The sequence below is a fragment of the Molothrus ater genome, chromosome 16 (assembly GCF_012460135.2).
Source record: "Molothrus ater isolate BHLD 08-10-18 breed brown headed cowbird chromosome 16, BPBGC_Mater_1.1, whole genome shotgun sequence".
Classification (NCBI taxonomy): domain Eukaryota; kingdom Metazoa; phylum Chordata; class Aves; order Passeriformes; family Icteridae; genus Molothrus; species Molothrus ater.
The window spans coordinates 13,865,361-13,885,651 of NC_050493.2; the positions used below are offsets into that span (position 1 = coordinate 13,865,361).

General features: G+C 57.4%; 2 protein-coding genes across 5 annotated transcripts in view; both read right to left on the reverse strand.

The window, feature by feature from the left end:
• Positions 1–218: 218 nt before the first annotated feature.
• Positions 219–2,981, reverse strand: NUDT16L1 (nudix hydrolase 16 like 1). Its single transcript, XM_036392374.2, has 3 exons — positions 2,735–2,981; positions 2,100–2,360; positions 219–1,170 (listed from the first exon to the last, which is right to left on the reverse strand). The coding sequence occupies exons 1-3, from the start codon at positions 2,957–2,959 to the stop codon at positions 769–771; spliced, it is 888 nt and encodes a 295-aa protein (XP_036248267.1). The 5' UTR covers positions 2,960–2,981; the 3' UTR covers positions 219–768.
• A 449-nt stretch (positions 2,982–3,430) lies between these two features.
• Positions 3,431–20,291, reverse strand: part of MGRN1 (mahogunin ring finger 1) — a 50,636-nt gene continuing 33,775 nt past the window's right edge. Inside the window, exons 8-17 of one of the 4 annotated variants that reach the window (XM_054516541.1) lie at positions 18,991–19,038; positions 15,940–16,008; positions 13,880–14,039; positions 10,864–10,973; positions 9,961–10,032; positions 7,452–7,675; positions 6,337–6,460; positions 5,813–5,862; positions 5,113–5,213; positions 3,431–4,076 (exon numbers count right to left, since the gene is read on the reverse strand). In XM_054516541.1, coding sequence (XP_054372516.1) covers positions 3,964–4,076; positions 5,113–5,213; positions 5,813–5,862; positions 6,337–6,460; positions 7,452–7,675; positions 9,961–10,032; positions 10,864–10,973; positions 13,880–14,039; positions 15,940–16,008; positions 18,991–19,038 — 1,071 coding nt within the window. In that variant the 3' untranslated portion in view covers positions 3,431–3,963. Of the gene's footprint in view, positions 4,077–4,545; positions 4,686–5,112; positions 5,214–5,812; positions 5,863–6,336; positions 6,461–7,451; positions 7,676–9,960; positions 10,033–10,863; positions 10,974–13,879; positions 14,040–15,939; positions 16,009–18,990; positions 19,039–20,291 lie in introns of all 4 variants that reach the window. The other 3 variants (XM_054516540.1, XR_008508647.1, XM_054516539.1) reach the window with 3 other exon arrangements.

A 20,291-nucleotide genomic window follows, 5' to 3' on the forward strand; every position in this document is an offset into this window, starting at 1 on the left:
CCTGGGACAAGCTGCTCCCAGCCCCTGCCTGGAGCCCTGGGGAGCACAAGCCCTTCTGCAGCAACCCAAACTCTCAAGGGCTGTAGTGGTGCAGTACCTGAGCCAGCCCACACCTCCCCTGCCAGCCCCAGCTCCAGCCCCTCATCTCTGCCCTCTGTGCTCCCCCACACCCTGCACCTCTCCAGCTCTGCACCAGCCCTCAAGAATGATCCCAAGTGTTAAACTTTCAGCAAAGCCATTTATTCCACTTTCCTGCTCCCACAGATCTCCAGGTAGGGACCCATATGAGCATCCCCAACGCCCCAGAGGGAATTCATGGCACGGCTGCCCCATTGTGCCAGCACCCTGGCCACTAACATGGGCAGAGGTGCTTGACCAGAAGCCCCAGGCCTCAGCTGTGCCCAGTGCCAACACGGCCACGTCCACATCAAGACGGGGCATTTAAAAAATTGGATGTTTTGTTCCTTACAAATGAAAGGGGGACCTGACAGCAGCAGTGTGTCCCTGAAATCAAAGCGTTATTCTAAGGCTCTGGCGCCCTCACGTAAGCACATGAACTCTCTGCAGGGGCTGTGCAGGTTGATCTGGGAAGCTCGCTAAGAGTTTAATGGCCATAAAAATAAAATCGCTTTTCCCTGCTTTAGACAAACCCAACCCCTCCCGGCTGGGCAGTGGGATCTCGTGGGCAGCCACTGCAGCCAGCCACGGGTCGCAAAGTTAGAAGTCTCTCAGCTCACCCACTTTTAATGGAGCACCACCACGGCGCCGTCACTCCATCCCCTCGCCCTGCTCGTCAGCGCCCAGCCCCACCTGCTGCTCCAGCGCCTCAGCCTCGCCCTCCAGCCCCACCAGGTGCTGCTCAGCCCCCCCGTGCAGCATGCCTGGGTGCTCTGCCCTCTCTCCCAGCTCATTGCCCGCTCGAGCCAGCTCGTTGCCCGCCTTGTGGTGGTGTCCTGCTGCCCCTCCGGCGTGGTCGAGGGCCCCCTTCTTCGGCCTCTGCGTGGCAGCCACGGCCTCGGCCAGCTTCTCCTCCGGCACCATGTTCAGGATCTTCAGGGCAAAGAGGAGCTGGAACTTGGCCGTTCCTACGAAGGAGTTGGCCAGGAAGTTGGGCAGCCCGCCCATGCGATCCTTCTGGGTGTAGAGGGGCACACGGACCATGCCCATCACCTGCAACAGCACGGGCACAGCTCAGCAGGGGCCTCAGCAGCACCAGCCCCCCCTGCCCCGCACCCCCTCTGCCCCACACCCGCACCCAGTGCCCGCCAGCCCTCGGCCCAGGCTCACCCTGCCCCTGCGCCAGGTCCTGCCCCTCCCTCCCACACCAGCCCCTGCCCTTGCTGCCCTCAGCCCCTCTGAGCCCCTTCACTGCCCCTTCCCAAACCCCCAGGGCCCTGCTCTCCCTTGCCCAGCCCCTCAGCCCAGCCCTGGCTCTGCTCCCCCTGCTGCCCCTTTGGAGGGATCCCGCTGCCCCAGGCCACTATGGGGAGTCCCACTTGCCCCTCCAGCCGTGCCCTGCGTGGGGACACCACGGCTGACCCACGAGTCCCCCTCTACCAGGCCACAACCCCGAGCCCGCTGCCTCTGCAGCTCGCACGGCTGCCGACACCCACCGAGCGCCCCGGGGGCGCGGGGGGAGGCCCTGGCTCTCCCGCTCTGCCCCGGCCACCAGCCGGACCTGGCTGCCCGCGAGCAGGAAGGCGCCCCCCGCAGGGGAGGAACTCGGGTCACAGCGACATCACCAACCGAGGTCACGGTCCAGTCCGGGGCACTCAGCCCGGGGCAGGGGGAGATCCCCCCAGCTGCAAACGGCCCTCGCCCACATCCTGAGGCCGAGCGGTAACACGGGGCTCATCCCTGCGTGGGTGGACACCGGGAAAAGCTGGAGCTCAAGCTCGCTACGCTCTGGAGCCTGCGGCACGACCCCGGCCACGGTCCCTAACGCCGATGCCACGGGCGGTGCGGGCACCTGCCCCGGCAGCTCTACCTGCGGTGCATTCCCCGGCCGGGCTGGCAAGGGCAGCCCGGCAGACCCAGGAGGGAAGCGGCGCCTTCCCTGGGCTAAGTGAGAGCTCGCACACCCCTCCCGGGTGTCCCACCTCCATCCCGTGGTCTCGGGAATGCACCGCGCTGATCTCGATGGTGTGCAGCTCCTCCAGGGTGAGCTGCCTGGCGTAGAAGTGTGCCACCACGCGATGTGGCCCCTCTGTCAGGTGCGAGCACAGATAGTCAGCTTCCGTCAGGCGCACACAGCCTAAACCCAAGCCCAGCACCCGATTCAGACCGTCCTCCAGGGACCAGTAACGGCGATCCACGAACCCCCCGGGAAAGCCCAGCAGTCCGTCAAATCGCATCTGCATCTGCAATAGAGGCGCAGGGTGTTAATGGGGCACGGCGCGGCCCCCGGCGGGGGGCGAGGGGGCGTCACGGAGGCCTTCGGAGGAGCGCGGGAGGCGTCGCGGCCGCTCCGTCGCGGCACTACCGGCTCCGGCGCATCCAGGACCATTCACCGACAGCGGCCCGGCCGTCGGGGCTCCGCGCCCCGGCCGCACAAACCCTCGGGCCCAGCCTGATTCTACCGCCCTGAACGGGAACTACCGCGGAGCCACCGCCCCTCAGCCCGCCGCCCCCGGAGCCCGCGGCCCGACCCAGCCCCGTGGGCCCCGACCCAGCCCGAGGGCCCGCCCGCCGCCGCCCTGCTCCCGGCCCCGGCCCGGCCTCGCCCCCCCCTCACCAGGACGGCGTAGCGCAGCGGGATGCGGCCGAACAGCATGCCCGGGTTGGGCGCGTATAGCATGGCGTGGCACGAGTGGCTCCAGCCCGGGCCGAGCCGCATCGCTTCGTAGCGCGTCAGCGGTTTCAGCTCGGGCACGCCGGGCACGCCGAGAGTGGGTAGGGGCGGCAGCGCGCCCATGGCGGGCAGCGGGCCCATGGCCGCCATCGTCCCCACGGCCGCCATCGCCTCGCGCCACCGCCGCCCGCTCCGCGCACGCGCCGCGCCCACGACGCCGCGGGGGCGGGACCGCCGCTCGCTTCGGCCAATGGGAGCGCGCCGCGCGCCGCAGGGCCAATGGGCTCTCGGCGGCTCCCGCCAATCGCCGCGCGCGCCAGAGGCGGGGCAGGCGGCGGGCCGTCAATGAGGGGCGGGCGGGCTGCGCGCGCCGCTCGCCTTATTAGGGCAGCGCCGCGCGCGGGGGCCGGCGGCGCGCGCGGCCAATCGCAGCGAAGCGCGGGGGGAAGGAGGGGCGCCGAAGGGCATGCCGGGAAGGAGGCGGGGGCGGGAACGAACGAGACCTCCCCCCTGCCTTGGCCCCGCCCAAATTCCCGCCCCCTGCCCATTAGCCCCGCCCCTCAGTCCCGCCCCCCGGCCGGAGCCGCGCTTCTCCCCCCTGCTCCCCCTCGGTGCCCCCGGTGCACACGGACTCGCGTGGCTGCTCCACGGGTTTATTACTACAAACATAGACGGGGAGGGGGGGGGGGACGTGCCCCGGGACCCCCCGCAGAAGCAGAACAAGGCACACGGCGTGGGCAGCGCCGGGCTCTGCGGGAACGGGGGGCGTGGGGGTCACCCCGAACGGGCCGGGGCGGGGCTGACCCCCCCCGTCCCCCCCGCGACTGCCTCGGGCCGGGCCGGGGCTGACCCCCGCATTCCCCCGCTGCCGCGGAGCCCTGCAGCCCGGCAAGGCAGGGAGGGCCACAGCTATGTACAGGGCAGTGACAGCAAAGGGCTGTGCTCGGTAAGTACAAAATATACATCGGTAGTGTCCTTCATCAGCCGACTCGGACCAAAAACCCCGCCCCGGCCCCACAGACACCTCCCACGGACAAACACGACACCAGCCCCTACCCACCGCCAGGAAACATGCACAGGCTGTGCCGAAACCGCGTCCGTGCCACAGACACCCCGCGCTGCGTCCCGGAGAGCCCGGCGGGCCCGGCGGCACGGGCAGGGCCCGGCCCCGCTCACGAAAGGCTCTGCTCGTCCTCCAGGTGCAGACGGGTCTGCTCGAAGAGAAGGGGCTGCGTGGGGCTGCCGGTGCCGCGGACGGGGAGCGTCTTGGTGAAGTCGGACGAGCCTGGGTGAGGACAGGGAGTTCAGTCCCAGCAATGGGAGCCCTGGTGGGGCTCAGCATCCCTCCCACCCTACACTGAGCACAGGAGATAGGGCTGGAGCCAACCGCTCATCCCCTCAGCTGCAGGCTGAGTGACACAGGACACTGAGGGGGGACACTGCCACAGCCTGGGAGAAGCCAGCAGGGCCTGGATGTTGGTGGTGTCCAGGAGGCAGCAGAGCCCGCGCTCAGCAGCGGGGAGGGGTTTCTGCTGCCCAGCCTGGTGTCCTGGCACTCAGGGGCAGCAGGAATGCTGTGCCAGGAATGGGAAGGTAGCGAGGGCAGAGGCAGCAGTGCAGCCTGGCTGGTTGCTGCCCCTCCTTCCCTGCCCCTATAGCCAGAACCAGCCCCGTCCCCGCTCTCTGCCAGCACTCCCAGGAGGGCCCTGCTGCCCCACACAACAGGGATGCATAAGAAGAACGAGAAGACGTACCAGCTTACTCCTCTATACCAACAGAGCAGGAATCAGGACCAAGTGCTGCCCAAGACAGGAGGGAGGAAGGCAGACAGAGAGGGAAGGAGACATTAGAGAGGTAACTCAGAACAGACTGCGACTCTACGGAAGAAAACAGGCTGCAACGACAACAGTCAGAGGTGAGGCCAGCGCAGGGTCCCACGGCACCCTGGGACCCTCCCTGCCGTGACAACACTGGCCAGCCCCCAGCTGCTGGCCCAGACTGCTCCCCTCCCTCACCCCAAAGCAGGAGCACACTCGGGAGCACACAGGAGGCCTTTGTCACACAGAGCTGTGCTGGGAGCAGCTGTGGCCCAAAGAGAAGAAAGAGGGGAAGGACAGAGACACGAGGGTGAGGGAGGAGGAGGAGAGAGAAGGGGGCCAAGTCACCTCTGTGTAAGCCCCCCTTGCCCACCACCCACCCTGCCCACTGTTGGTGCAGGAGCGTTCCAGACCCGTTCCAGTCCCGTGCCAGGGCTGTGGGACACAGCTGCACAGACCCCCCGGCCCTGGGGGCAGCCCCGGCCCCAACGGCGCGGCCATTACCTGGCAGGAAGACATCGACCGGGGCGTCGCTCTCGGAGCGCGTCAGGCTCCGGCTCTCGCAGCCGCCGTCCTGCAGCACATCTTCCACCGAGGGCGGGCGGCTACCTGGAACCAGCCCAGAGCGCGGCCCCTCAGCCCCCAGCACGGGCCAGGGCGCTCGCAGCCAGGGTGGGTCCAGATCTTGATGTGAGGAAGCTCCCCAGGCCCCCCCCCCCAGCCCCACTGATGTGCCAGGAGTGCTGGTGACATTGGCCCGGGTCACAGTGCCACAGGGCCACCTCCTCACGTGCAGCCTCATGGCCCAAACCGTGCCCACCACTCCTCTCTGGGTGCTGACTGAGCACCAGAGACCCATCCCAAGGACCCAGAGACCCATCCTGTGTGCCCAGTACCGTGGATGTGCTGTCCCCAGGACCCCAGTGGCGATCTCCACAGTGCAAGGAGAGCTCATAGCACGGAAAGCTCTACTCGAGTAAAGCTCAGAGCAAGGTGGGATGCTTGGCAAATAAACCAGGGAGACCTGTGGATTTCACTCCCTCACCTCCAAGAAAACACCCTGGCACCCTTCCCTGGTGAAGAACAGAGCCTCAGAGATGGACTTAGGGGGCTGGATGTTTCTGAACTCATTTGTTCATTCCCCAGTTGTCCCTGTCCCACCACAACAGCTGAACACCGAGCTGAGGTCTGGCTGCACCCACACCTACCCTGCTGCACCGATGAGGCCTCCTCCATCTCTTCTCCTGCCACACTCTGTAAGGAGGGACAGCACAGGTTATTTCTGCAGCTGGAGCCTTTGCTGTGCCATTCTCCTGCTCTGGCTTCCTCCAGGGAGCTGTGCTCAGTGCCAGGGCTGGTTCCAGGGCAGGAGCAGGGGGCTGCCCCAGTGCTGTAGCACCACAGGCTGGGATGGAGGGGTCTTACCAGCAGTGGGCACTGGAAGCTCCTAATGCCCAGCTCCCACCCTGCCCCAAACACTGCTGGGCTTGCCCAGGATGCTGGGGAAGGTGAGCTCTGCCATGGCTCCAGCTGAGTGGTTTTCCACTCCCCAAGAGGTGTCAGGAGCACAGGGAGTGGCTACATCCTTCCCCATGGAGCCTTAGGGGTAAACAAAGCAGCCAATACTCTTGGCTCGGGGCAATGGTTCTTCAGGAGGCACTTCCATGTCCCAGAAGCCCCCCAGAAGAGCTGGGGCTCAGAAGCCCCCCCAGCAGAGCACACTCTTACCTCTGGAGAGCTGGTCTCCCTCAGGACCAGCTCACCCCCGCTCAGCACCGCCTGCGAGTCGGAGTCCTCGGAGAGCTTCTCCTCATCCTCCTCGTGGATTGGGGATGAGGGAGACCGTAGTGTGCTGCAGCAAGAGAAACTCCATTTGCAGGGAGTTCCCAGCACCCTGGGGCCTGGAGGACATGGGGGCAGCACAAGCCAACTCTCATGAGCAGGAGCTCAGACTGGGGAGCTGAATTCACCAGGGCCTCCAGTACTGGCCACAGAGAGAACAGCAGCAGCAGGGTGGGACGGAGCCAAGAGTGCCAAACTCCAGCACAGCAACAAGAGCCCAGGTCCCACACTGCTTCTCACACTTTCAGGGCCCCCTTCCCAGGTGAAAATCTGGGCTGGAGCACAGTGAGGAGTGCCAGGAGCAAACCCAGTCTGATCTGAGCAGCCCCATATCCTCACCTAACCCCTCCATCACAGGGCCAACAGAGGAGCCTTCAGACAAGAACTACAGATCTCCATTCAGCACTTTGTGCTCTGAAATCCAGGTCACCCCCCATTCCTTTGCTCCTGAGGAGCCCCATGGAAAGCTGAAATCCAATGAGGTTTGGACATCAAATGTAAATTCTAGAACTAAGTGCATTGGAAAGGAGACATTTCCATCTGAAGTCTTTACTCTGGGGGTGGTGAGGCCCTGCCACAGATTGCCCAGAGCAGCTGTGGCTGCTCCATCCCTGGAAGTGTCCAAGGCCAAGCTGGAGAGAGCTTGGAGCCTGGGATAGTGGAAGTTGTCTGTCCACAGTGGGGAGATGCAATGAGATGAGCTTTATGGCCCTTCCCAATGCAAACCATTTTGTGATTCTATGATTAAGTTCTCCTTGTTAAAAATCCTCTTTCTTTCGGTGACAGAGCCAGCCCTCAGGACACACGAGCTGTAACCTCAGGCTGAACACAGGGACAATGTCCCCATTCCCTCCCTGGCACAAGTACCTGCTGTCCTCCTAAAACTCTGAGTTAGCTGTGCTAGCAGTGACAGGACCAGCCAGAGCCCTCTCCTGGCTCCCAGCGCGTGTGGCCACCAAACCTCAGGGCCTGCAAGAGGAGTGACCCCATGCCCTGCTGACCTGTCTGGAGACTTGCTGCGCTTGCCCTTTTGGTGGGCACCCTCCAGGGCTCTGTCCATGGCCCCGAGGGGGCGGCTGGCAGGGGCCATCCCATCCACCACCCCTGAGTAGGAGATCTCGTCGTAGAGAGGGGCCGAGGGCAGCGAGGGCGACACTGAGCGCAGCCCGTTCAGCGCCTCCAGCAGCGAGATGGGCTCGTAGCCTGCAGGGATGTTGTCAGAGCTCTGCACGTGAGAAACAGGGGAGATGTTAGGGAAATACCACCAGGATGGAAAGCCCCCTGCCCCCCAGGCAGCCCATCCCCACAGCCACCTCGGCTCCTTCCCTGGACAGCCACAAAATCCCCTCAGGGAATGCTGGTGATGCTCCAGGCAAGTTCCCAGAGCAGTGCTTGAGAGATTGGGCATCCCCCTGATGTGCTTTCAAGAGCTGGGCAAGGAGGGTGAGGCAGCAGGCTCCTAAAAAGCTGCTATAAAATATGTTTGGATTTTTTTTTCCCCTGAAAGCTCCTCCAGTGGTTCAGAGACCTTTCCAGCTCAATGAACATCCCACTTGTGCTCCCAGCCATGGAACATGCAGCTGTTTCACAGCACCACCAGTGTCACCAAGGCAGAGCTGAAGGAGGGGAGCATGTGTGCACCAGCTGAGAGATGGTTCTTGAAGCCTACCCCACTTCTCCCACGTGCTCTCAGCTGCTAACACTGGCTCCATGCACAGTCACCTCTGCTAAAAGGCAGGAAAGGGATCACAGAACCACTGACCTTGTAAGGAGGAAGGAAAACCACACCAATTCCCATTCCCTCTGTAAATCACAAAGCTGCCTCTCAAAGGGACCCTTGCAAATCAACACAGGTTTAACTCCAAAAATCCTCCTGATCATAAAGACCCTGTGGACCCAGAGAAAAATGAGGTTTATGCTGCAGCCCAGGAGGCCACAGGCAGCTCAGCCCAGTCTGATGCAAATCAAGAGGTGACACTCCCACCGTTGAGGCTACATTAAATTGAGATGTTTCAGCCCTGTGTCCTCAAGGAGGTGGTTCTAAGTTGTACAGAGGATGGCACCATGCTGCTAAGGCTGGCCATGAACCTCCACAGCTTGTGTGTCCCATGTCCCAGTCACACCTGCAGATGAACCTGCCCAGCAGCCTGGTCCAACACAGCCCCTGTTTGGTGAGAGCTGAGTGCTGAACTGACTCACCTGTGCTCACAGGAGGAGTTGGGTCTGATGGGGAGGGAAGAATGAGTGGGGTCAATCCCCAACCCACATCCCAGGACTGGTCCTGTGAGGGTTATGAGCTTTGAAGATAAACAGCTCAGCTAAACAAGAAATGGGTTCCCAGCTGCTGCCAGCTGTAGGTGGTGGGGCCAAAAGCCATCTCCAAAATCTTTTCATCTGCAGACAGCAGCCCAGCTGTGCTATTCTGTGTAGAGAAAAGTCAGGGAGACAAACCCCCCTGGATTCCTGTTTGGGGCATTTTCTCCTGGCTGTGCAGAGCAGGCCCTGAGGGCTCAAAGGCTGCCTGTTGCTGTGGTAGAAGTTCAGGTTGCACAACACAGCTCAGAGGCTGGAGGAGGATTTCCCACCAATGGCTAGGACACCCTCACTGGGACACCACTCCCTGGTGGGACACTCACACCACGACCCCAGGAACACTGCCAGTGCCTGTGGGAGCCTTGCAGAGAGCCAGGTCAAGCCAGAATGGGTTCAAACCTGAACCAGCACCAGGTTTTCTCCAGACCCTCAAGCCCAGCAAGTCGTGTTCCTACAAGGTTGAGCATCTGAGCTGGCTTGAGCAAAAGAAAACTGCAACATCCTTGATAGAGATGACAGCCATGGCTGCATTTGATGGGAGTAAACAAAGAGGGCACAAACAGCCTGCCTGGCCTGGGGGCTCCCTCAGGTTTCCCCTTCCCAGCTCCTGGAGCCCCACAATTGCCATTCATGCTGTCCCCAGCACAGCACTCCAGTTACACACTGCCAAACCCACTCAGAGGCTCCCCAGCCAAGACAAGCTCCATCCTTCCTGTTCCTGTAAAAGCAAACCAGCCTGAATGCAAGACCAGCTCCAGCTGCACCTCTACATGCCAGCACCACAAACCACACCAAGATGTGCCCACACCAAACTGCCAAGGGGATGATGTAAGTGCAAGGAAGCTTTTGGGTGAGCTGTGGGGACTGCAGCTTGCCCACAGTCCTATGAAGCTGTGAAAACATCTTGGCCAGGAACCATAAATCAGCCAGGGGACAGTCCCTGAGAGTCAGCACCAGAGCCCTGTGCCAAGCTGCTTCCTTCTGGCTCGTTCCTCCACAGGCAAACCAGGGATGTCAGTGATCATCTGTGCAGGGTGTGAGCATCTCACTGCCAATGTGAGGGACGTGGAGTGTCACAGCCTGGCAGGGGCACAGGCCAAACCCAGCGTGTCAGCAAGCCCTCGTGGGTGACACTGCCACGTGCAGGTGACACTGCTGGCAGAGAGCTGCCAAGTGCAACCAGCCAAGTCCACTTACTGTTCTTACTTCCCTCCTAGGCTTCCTGCTGGGCAGGGAGACAGAGCTCACCTTAAGGGGTTTAAAGGGGTGCTGTCAAGAGAAAACCATGTTTTAAAGAAGTTGTTTCTTGAGGTTAAGTGACAGGAAGAGACACACAGCATCTCCTCACCTCGCTGCAGGTGACAGCACCCGTGTCCTCCACACACCACACTCTGCTTCACAACCCTCAGGCCTTCACCCCCCTATTTCTCAGCCCCAGCTGGAGGCAGCAGAGGGCAGATGGATAAACCCAACCTTTTTCTGTGACAGTATCTGTTCCCATGAAAGCCTGTAGGATGATCTAGATGCACTTGTCCTTCTCTTCATTCTGATCTTGGTGTCTCACCAGAGCCAGATGTGCAACAGCACTGGTCAGGCAGAGAGCTGCTGCCCTTCACACACTGGGACATGCAACTGGGCCCTGAGGCCACCAGCACGACACTTCCCATCCCACACTCCCTCAGATGCATGCCAAGACACCCAGGGAAGCTGCCACAAGGAGGCCTTTCTACTCCCATGCTGGGAACCCCAGTGCCAAGGGTATTTTATCTGTGTGCTGCCACAGAGATGTGTGTGCAAGTCAAACTGGAACCCCTCTGCCCTGTTTTCACAGCTCCCACCCTGTCATGCCCAGAGTTTGCCACTTTTCTGTTGGGCCAGGCAACAAGAAACCTTCTCATCTGAGATTTCTGTGGGTTTGTTTCCTCTAATCCAGTTGTGTTGATAAGAAAAGGCAGCACTGCTTGGGAAGCCCTCAGTGAAAGGTGTGACCAAACCTCCTGAGGTCCCAGCCATCAGCCCAAGCAACTCATGCACCCAGCAGCTGCTTGCTGAGGCTGAGAGCAGCAGGCAGGCTTTGTACAGGGGTCAGCAGGTACTTACAGAGTGCTCATCATGGTCCACACTCTGTGCCAGGACAGGGCTGAAGGACACTGGTGACAGAGCCCCCGGCTTCTTCCTCACCGCCCGGATCTGCAGCAGGGCACGGAAGGCTAGGAGAGAACAGGAGGTGGTCACTGCACAGCCCAGCAGGGCCAGGCCAGGCCAGGGCTCCTGCCCTGCCACAGACACACTGTGGGCATGAAGGAGCTCCCCTGAGTGTGGGGAGTGGGGCCATGGAGCGCCCCAAAGCCAAGTGATGGGGTCAGGCTCCCATTGATCTACACAGGGAAGGGATCTGCTGGCTGAAAGTCTGGGTGCACAGAGCCCTTGTGGAGAACAGGCACTGCCTGCCCCAGTACAGTCATGGACAGGGTGCTTCAGCTACTCTGCAAGTGCAGAGGCCCAGAGAAGTTCTCCTTAAGGGTAGGTCACAACAACACAGTAAGAAAACCGTGAGCTTGCCCTCAGGAGTGAACTGCATGCTACAGGTTGGGTGGGGAACTCATTAAATCCCCTCTGGGTTCCTTCAGACGCCACAAACCTCAGCCCTGGGGTCCAGCTGTGGTGGTGAAAGGCTCCAGCTTTTAGGAGTGGGTTAGTGGCTGCACTCTTGTCTCCAGCACAGCCACCCCTCAGTCCTAACACCAGCAGAGCTTTGATCTCCACTCCCTGCAGATCTTGAATATTGCTTGTTCCTCTGTGCCAAGGGCACATACAAATGATCCAGACATCTGTTCTGATGCAGCTGTGAGCACCTGCCAGGCATCTCCTAGTTCTTGTTGCACCAAACCCCTTCAAGATCAGCCTAGAGCCAGAGAACAGAGGTACAAATCTATCCTTGCTGCCTCTGCACTCCCCAGAAGCAGATTCCCAGGAAGTCTGAGATATGGGGACATTTTCCAAACAAATACAACCTACTCCCCTCCAGCCTGCAGATGAGACAATGCTGTTCCTCTGTTTTATGATGTGCTACTTATAGTCAAAGCTGTCTGGCACTTCCTCTGGTGAGATCTTGCTTTTGGTTACTGCTCTTTGCCATGTTTGGACTGTTTGGACTTAATTTCTCAGGCCAAACATCCGTCTTAGGCTCTTTATTTCTTTCCCTGAGAATTGTCACTTAGAAACAATCAAATACCTCAGAGACCAGGGGGTAAAACACACACTCTGCCCCTTCCAGCAGAAACACAAAATTCTCAAGGGCCTCCTGTGCTTTTGAGAAAAAACACAGAATTCAGCAAATGCTGCCTGAGTGCCAAAACATGTATTTAAGTTTTTTCCATCTTTTGGGAGCTGAGCAATGCAGGGGTTAAGCAAATCCTCCTAAGTCCTGGCAGAGCAAAAGACTCCAAACTGACTGTTACCTCATCCCTGCCTCCTGGTGAAATCCAGGTAAGGTTGCCAGAAGATTAAAAAAAATCATGCTGTGTACTTGGACACCCCTCCAGTGGTGCTGGCTGCTCTCTCAGCTAGATACCCTCAGGATAAAGCTTCTCCAGCCCTTCCTTTGGGGATTTTCCATCATCTTCACCAAAACACAAAAACTCCTGACATGGCACAGCCCAGAGCACCTGTACCTTCACATCCACCCCGGGAGAGGTTGATTTGCCAGGGAGGCACTGGCCAGAGCCATTCTCCTCTCCTGACTGAGGACATTTATTCTGGGTTCCAGTGAGAGCAGCAGCACAATGCTGAGCCTTGGGGTGGGGCACTGAAAAGAGGCTCATCCTCCCAGGAGCCAGGGCAGGGCCAGGTGTCTTAGGCTGGAAATGGGGGTGTGTGTTCTATTCCTGTCTGATGGGGCAGTTCTCTGCTGTTCATGGGGCAGTTTTTCTTTATCTCTCCTACAGCCAATCCTCCCTGCAGGAGATCTCTGCTGTCCATGGCCACTGAGTGTCCCTGCAGGGCTGATCCAATTCCATCATCCCATGGGGAGATGCTGCGCCCAGGGGAGGAGCCGAGCATTCCTACCTGGATCCAATCTGAGCCTGGCACAGCACAGCAGCCTTTGCCCACTGCATTCTGAGGAAGACCAGGCCCACCTACCCGACCCCTGGACCTTCAGAGGAAAACTCCACCCTTCTACAGGATCACTGCTCTGACAGAACCACAGCTGGCACTGCAGGAGGGCTGAGCCCCCATGGGATGGGGCTGTGCCACCACCCTGACACACAGGGGGTCAGCTCCTATTCTGACTCTGCCAGTGTTGTTTTGTATTATTGCATCTTTATTTTATTTTTACTTTCTTCCCTAATAAAGAACTGTTATTCCTGCTCCCATATCTTTGCTGAGAGCCCTCTTAAATTCAAAATTAGAAGAATTCAGAGGGAGGGCGTTTACATTTTCCACTTCAGGGGAGGCTCCTGCCTTCCTTAGCAGACACCTGTCTGTTCAAACCACGACACCAGGGGACTCAGGGAGCCTGCAGATGGGGCAGTTGCTGGCCTGGTGTTTGGGGCACTCAGACCCCACAGATGGGGCAGTTGCTGGCCTGGTGTTTGGGGCACTCACAGACCCCACAGATGGGGCAGTTGCTGGCCTGGTGTTTGGGGCACTCAGACCCCACAGATGGGGCAGTTGCTGGCCTGGTGTTTGGGGCACTCAGACCCTGCAGATGGGGCAATTGCTGGCCTGGTGTTTGGGGCACTCAGACCCCACAGATGGGGCAGTTGCTGGCCTGGTGTTTGGGGCACTCATACCCCGCAGATGGGGCAGTTGCTGGCCTGTGGCTGGGCACTCAGACCCCACAGATGGGGCAGTTGTTGGCCTGGTGTTTGGGGCACTCAGACCCTGCAGATGGGGCAGTTGTTGGCCTGGTGTTTGGGGCACTCAGACCCTGCAGATGGGGCAGTTGTTGGCCTGGTGTTTGGGGCACTCAGACCCCACAGATGGGGCAGTTGCTGGCCTGGTGTTTGGGGCACTCACAGACCCTGCAGATGGGGCAGTTGCTGGCCTGGTGTTTGGGGCACTCAGACCCCGCAGATGGGGCAGTTGCTGGTCTGGTGTTCGGGGCACTCACGCAGCCTGCAGATGGGGCAGTTGTTGGCCTGGTAGCGCAGCGTGTCGGCGCAGGAGTTGCAGAGGCAGAGGTGGCGGCACGGCAGGATCAGGGTGTCCCGCAGGTCCGACAGGCACACCACGCACTCGTTGCTGTTGTCGCTGTTCTCGTCGTCTGAAGGCTGCAAGGAGAGGCAAAGGGTTGGCATGGCAGTGCTGGGGGCTGTGCCAAGCTGCCAAGGGACAGGAGCCTGGGGGAATTTCCCACCCAAAAGTCTGGAAATTCTCTTTTTGCAGCTCTCAGCAGGGCTTCCTCAAGGAGAGCAAACTGTAGCCCACACAGCCCTGCTCACACTCCTTCCTTTCAGGGCACTGGGAATTCGTGGCAGAGTTGTCCTTCCCCACAGCCATGTTCTGTTCAGAGGGGGCCCATTTTGGGGCAGGGATCTCCTTGACTGAGGCTGACCAGGAACAAGCTCCTGCCTCCCATCCTGGAGGCTCCAGGGTCAATAGGGAAGTGAACTCTTTGGAACTCTGGCCTTTCTTCCCCACAGAGAGAGCAGCCCCAAAAGGAGCTGTGTGCTGCATGTTGTTCCAGTCATGTCTAGCCCAGCTTCCACAGGTCCCCTGAGCAGGTGAGTGATTCTCCTGCATCCCCTCTGCTGGCACAAGCTCTGATACAGCTGCAGGAGAACCAGCACAGGGCACTCAGCTGCCCACAGCTACCCTGGTAAAAGGCTCAGTGTGCACCCCTTCGACATGAGCGTGTTTCACACCCATCTTTCTCAGAGCCCCACAAATTGGCTCACAGCCACTGATCAAGCTGGGAGAGAAACTCTCTCTCCAACCACAAGACTGACACCAGAAAACTCCACAGTCTCCCCACTGATGTCACAGAAGTTGTGCCAGAGCTCACCACGATGACCCAGGATGGGGTACCTTCCACCTTCACCTGGGGCCCCTTTGGTCACCAGGGCTAACATGTGCCAGACCAGGGGCAACCTCAGTGTCAACAGCATTTGTGCTGCTGCCACATCCTCACCCAGCCTTTTTTTGGAGAGAGAGCAGGCTCTTTGCTGTCCCACTCACATGGTTTGCTGAATAAGGAAGAATAAAAATGGCCCCAGGCCACTTGTCTGATGGGCCAGGATTGCTGGATCACTAGAATCATCACAAGACCCAAAAAGAGGCCCTCAATCCTGTTAATTCTCTCCCTCAATCCTGTGCAAGAAAAATCTTAGCAAACACTTCTCCCTCTTGCCTCTTCAGGTGCTGTTGGCAGACAAGGACCACAGGGTGCTCTGGGCAGGGCACTGCAGAGGAAATCCTGCTTGTCTTACTCCATGTGTGCAAACAGCTCACTCCACACCCCAGAGCTGTGTGATCCCAAGGCCAGCACTGGGTACACTCCACAGCCCAGGTGGCAGCAAAGGGCAGCTCTACAAAGGCTCCACAAAGAATAAATCAGTCACACAACCTGTGCAGGGCTGTGCAGCAGGCTGGGATCCAGCAGCAGCTCCTGCCTCAAGTTTCTGGCTTTGGCATTTGCATACACATCCCTTAGGGGTGCTGTGCTCCCTCCTGCTGGGGAATGCAAGAGGAATGCAAGAGGAATGTCTCTGGACACTGGCAAACCCCAGAGAGTTCTCTGAAACACTAAAGGAACATGCAGAACCCCCAGCCAGAACACAAAGGAGATACAAGAACAAAGCACAGACACCAGGCACGACTGCCTTGACTGCAGAGAGACAGCAACACTGGCTCTCTACAAGCCCTAAAAATCAGTGCTCTGACACACCCCTGGGGCATTGATCCCCTTCTCTCCTAGCAATCCCAGCCACAGGGAACATCCTCAAGAGCCTCATGTTGCCTGAAATTACCTCAGCACAACTCCACTGACTGCTTGGGCCTGACACCAGGGATGGTCTGTCATCCTTGGGCTCCTTGGGTGCCGGCAGGAATCACACAGCCTGGGCTGTGGGAAGCAGCTCCACACTGCCCTGCCAATCCCCATTGTTAGGCTCAAAAGCAGAAGGTGCAGGCTGGGAACTCCCAGCTGAGGGAGCTGCTGGGCACCTTTACCTTGGTCTCCTGGTTGTTTTTGTTCTCGATGCCGTAGATCTCCTGAAGCAGGTAGCTCACCCGGTCAACCTAGGGGAGAACACCACAGCTGGAGTGACAGCTGCTCTGGCCTTACTGGTTCAGGACCACCTTCCCTCCCTCCCTGTGTCAAATGTTACACCCAGAACTCCCCTATAGTGACATGAACAAGGTAACAAACAAATACTGCAAAGGACAGCTGGGAGAATGAGCCTCTCCTTGCTCAAAAAGTAGAGCCCATCCTGCCTGGTCTGAGCAGAGAGTAACAGAAGTGGCTAGCTGGGCTATCAAAATCATCTGAAAACAAGTACTCTGCTTGTCCCAGACATTGGGAATACAGCTCAAATAATCCAGAGGCAATCAGCCTTCTACACTCCTCTCCTCTCTGAGGTCCTGCTTAACTTCAACCAAGATGAACTTCCACCCATTTTTGCAACCTCAGAGTTGTGCCAACAGCTCCTTCCTGGCACACCAGTGGCAGCACATCACCTCCCTGCTCATCCCCTGGGAGCATAAGGTTAAGTTACTGAGGACAGACAAACAGTGTCCCTTAGCAGGAGGAGCACTCAAGGAATAACTCTGTGTTAGTGCAATGTCATTTACTGCCATGCCCAGGCCCTTGGTGGCATCTCTAAATTGGGGGTGTGGTGGCAGAAGGTGCTTGAGGCACAGGTGGAAGCTGCTCAGAGCCCCAGCCTGGGACAACTCCAAGCCATGACTTCTGCAAACTGGCAGCTGCCTGCAAACCCCACTGAGCAGCTGAATTTCAGCACTGAGGTTGATTCAGTCAAGATTCAGTCCTGTTTAGCACCTTCATTGATGATCTGGATGAGGGGATCAGATGTACCCTCAGTAAGGTCACAGACAACACAAAGTTTGGTGGGAGTGTTTATCTGCTGGATGGCAGGAAGGCTCTGCAGAAGGATCTGTAACAACAGGGGAGGCTCAGGTTGGACACCAGGAGGAATTTCTTCACAGAAGGGGTTGTCAAACATTGGAAGGGGCTGCCCAGGAGGTGACGGAGTCATCATCCCTGGAGGTTTTCAAGGAATGACTAGGCTGGGTGGCATGGTGGTGACCACTCACAGGTTGGACTCGATGATCTTGCAGCTCTTTCCCAACCTAAATGATTCTGTGATTCTGTGATCTGGTGCTACACAGCAGCTTCCCCAGAGCAGGATGTGTTCCTGCACAGAAACCCTCATAACAGGTAAAAGGCTGAGGGGGTTGCAAGGTACCAAACAGGCACATCTCCCAAAAAGTGGGAGGAAACACTTTCCTGCTATCTCCAGTAGCTGTCCAGCTCCCAGCACGTAGTGAAGCCAAGCCACCAGCACCCCATGTGAGAAGAGATCATCAATCCAGGGCCTCTGGTAGTTTCCATGTCAAACTGGCCTCTCTCCTCTCTCTTGTCACCACTCAGCAGAGGAGTGGCTTTGCCATGGCACCCAGTGCTGCAGAGGGTGACACACGGCAAGGTGGGGGCAGGAGCTGGCTGTACCCGTTTGCCAGTTCAGAAATGCTCTGAGCTGGGACACAGCAGTGATAACAAACTAATTCCAGAGTGTCCCTGTGTAACTCAGTGTGCAGCTCATAGACAATCTGTTCTAGGCCTGCATTTCATGGCAATGAGATCAGCTGTTGGACTGCTGAGCAAAACCCTCTGCAGCGGTCACAACTCACCCAGGAAGTTTGGGAACAATTATGTGGGAGATGTTCTTTTGTAACTTGGCATTTCAAAGAGAGCCTTGTTCCAGCATCCTGACTCCTCAGAGGATCATGATGAGCAACTGTAAGTGCAGAAGTCAGCTCAAAGCACAGAAGAGGTCAGGAAGAAAGAGTCCCAAGTCTCTGCAGGAGCCTGTGTTCCTTTTGACTTCTTCCCTCTAAAAATCCTAAGGAGCTTCTGTCCCAGTAGGGAAAGGGTGAGCAGTGCAACAAAGCTCTTCCTGGGAAGAATTCTAGGTTTTCAGAGTGGGAGTAATTCAGAAGGAGCAGGTGGTTGTACACAATTCTTCACCTTCATGCTTCTCCAACCCATCCCACACCACATCATCCTTCCAAAGGCTTCTGCTGCCATTTACAGCCTCAGCAGGTGCACATGGAGTCACTGGCCAAGTCCAGGTCATGGTTTTCTGCTGACCCAACTGTTTGTATTCATCCATGCTGACTTTCTTCAGACAGATTGGTGCTTACACTACAGTTGATCAGCTCCTGCACTGCTGCTTCCTGATCAATGCCCACAAAAGGTACCCACAACCCTGGCAGTGGCAGGGAGGGGAAGGCAAAAGAAAAGCAAGGATGGCAAAGAATGTACAATGTTATACAGATGGTTTATTCCTGACACAGGCTCTACACCTCTGCTCTGCTCTCCTAAGGGTGCAGATGCTATCTCAGATTCAGTGGTGCTGTGTGTTTTCCCAAATGCCATCTTGAGCTATGATTACTGACAATGCTTGTAGATCTTTTCTGACCCAGGGACTGGAATGGAATGACCATCTTTAGAGCAAAAAGTGTCTTATTAAGGCACTTAAAGACCTTCTTGGTAGCAAAAGGGACTTAATTCAAATCAGAAACCCCTAGCTATCAAGTAAGCGGATGAAGTGAAACTCATTTAAAGCTAAAACACAGCACACAGCTAAAGCTGAAAGGATCAACCACCAAAACTTCATCTCTTTCTTGAAGACATTTCAAGCTGATCCTTGCAGCAGAATCACTACCAGATTTCCTTTCAGAAGCTGAAATTCTTGACAACCTTACCAGCTGGTTATGTATTTCTGGCTGTGCAGGACTGGATGCAACCTCAATCCTGATAAGACACTACCCAGCTTCTGCACATCACACCACAACAGCATGGGGGACAAAATGGCAAAATGAAGGGTTGGCAGCAGCTTGCTGCCTTTGCTTACAATATCAGAGCTAAGGAGGTGAGACTCAGGCTCTCAGTGAACACCAAACCCTCCCTCTGGGTACAGCCAGGCACCTGAAGGACACCAGCAAGGCTTTAAGAGTAGAAAGGAAACAGGTACTTACAATCTGCTTCTGTTTTAGTGGTTTCACAGAAAAACTGCCATCAACGTGCTAGCAGGGAAAAAAAAGACATTAAAGCATGAAATAGCTGCAGTGTACAAATCAGAATGGGCTCGTTTCAGAGCTGGTGTCTGCTAGCTAAGGGGACAGTGGGGTGTGTATCAGCCTGGATGGCAGCAGTCCCTCCCAGCACAGTTAGTGGAACAGGGTATTGGGGAGCTACTGCTCTGCTCCAGAGCAGAGCCAGGTGGGCTTGGCTCAAGTTAAACCTGGCTGAAGTGGGTCAGAGCCCACACAAAACTCCCCTGGCACACTGGATGCTTTCAGGCTGCAAGCAGTCCAACTGGGTGCAGACACTTTCAGCCAGTCCAGCAAGACTTGGGGGGAATATTTGTTTACACCCTAACACCAAATGACAGAGCCACTCGAGGGCAGAGCCTTGACAGAGCAAGGGGCTGCCATGAGGCTGAGGACAAGGTTTGTCCACTGGATGGAGTCAGAAACAAGTCCCATGTGCTCCACATCCTCAGAGCTGTGAGCCTTTCATTTGCTCAGTGGCAGCAGGCACAGCTGGAACAATCCTGTGCATGCCTGGTGCCAGAATTAGTGATGGGAGTAGTGTGCCAGTTCTACTTTCCCCATCATCCACAAGGGCCACTAAACTGAAAGAAACCAACTCCCCTGCCACAGCCTAGAGAGCAGCAAAGGAGACTCAGGGGATGCTCCAGCAGGTCCTGGGAACATCTGCAGGCCTGCAGGAGGAGTCTCAGAAGGAAGGGACAACATCACACCCCAGACAAAACAGCCCTGTTTTCAGGCAAAAAAGTTCTGCCTTTGGAGGAGCTGCAAGGTCAGACTACACACAGGATCAAGGTTATTTCTCTGATCTTAAAGATACATACAAATAGCAAGTTACCAAGTCCTGCTGGTCTGTTTTTCCTCTGAACAAGCTCTGGGGATCAGCAGTGCTCATTTATCAAGGACCTCCCCTGGATTTATGGACCTACACTTCAAAAGCTGCAATTACTTTAAGGATGGGGAATATATTTTAACCAAACAGGGAGGATGAAGAACTCAACATGTACTTTGCCTTGTGACTTTTTATTAAAAGGGAGATTTTAATCTTGTTTTAAGCATTCAGTGGAAGATGAGAGATAAGAAGTGGCTGAAATATGACTGAAGGATTCCAGTGTGCTGTTTTTTTACATCAGCCAGAGGAAACTACAATAACATCCCTGCCCTGGTCCTAGGGGTGCTGCAGCTGACTCCATCTCATTTCTGACAGATGCCCAATTGCCAGGAGT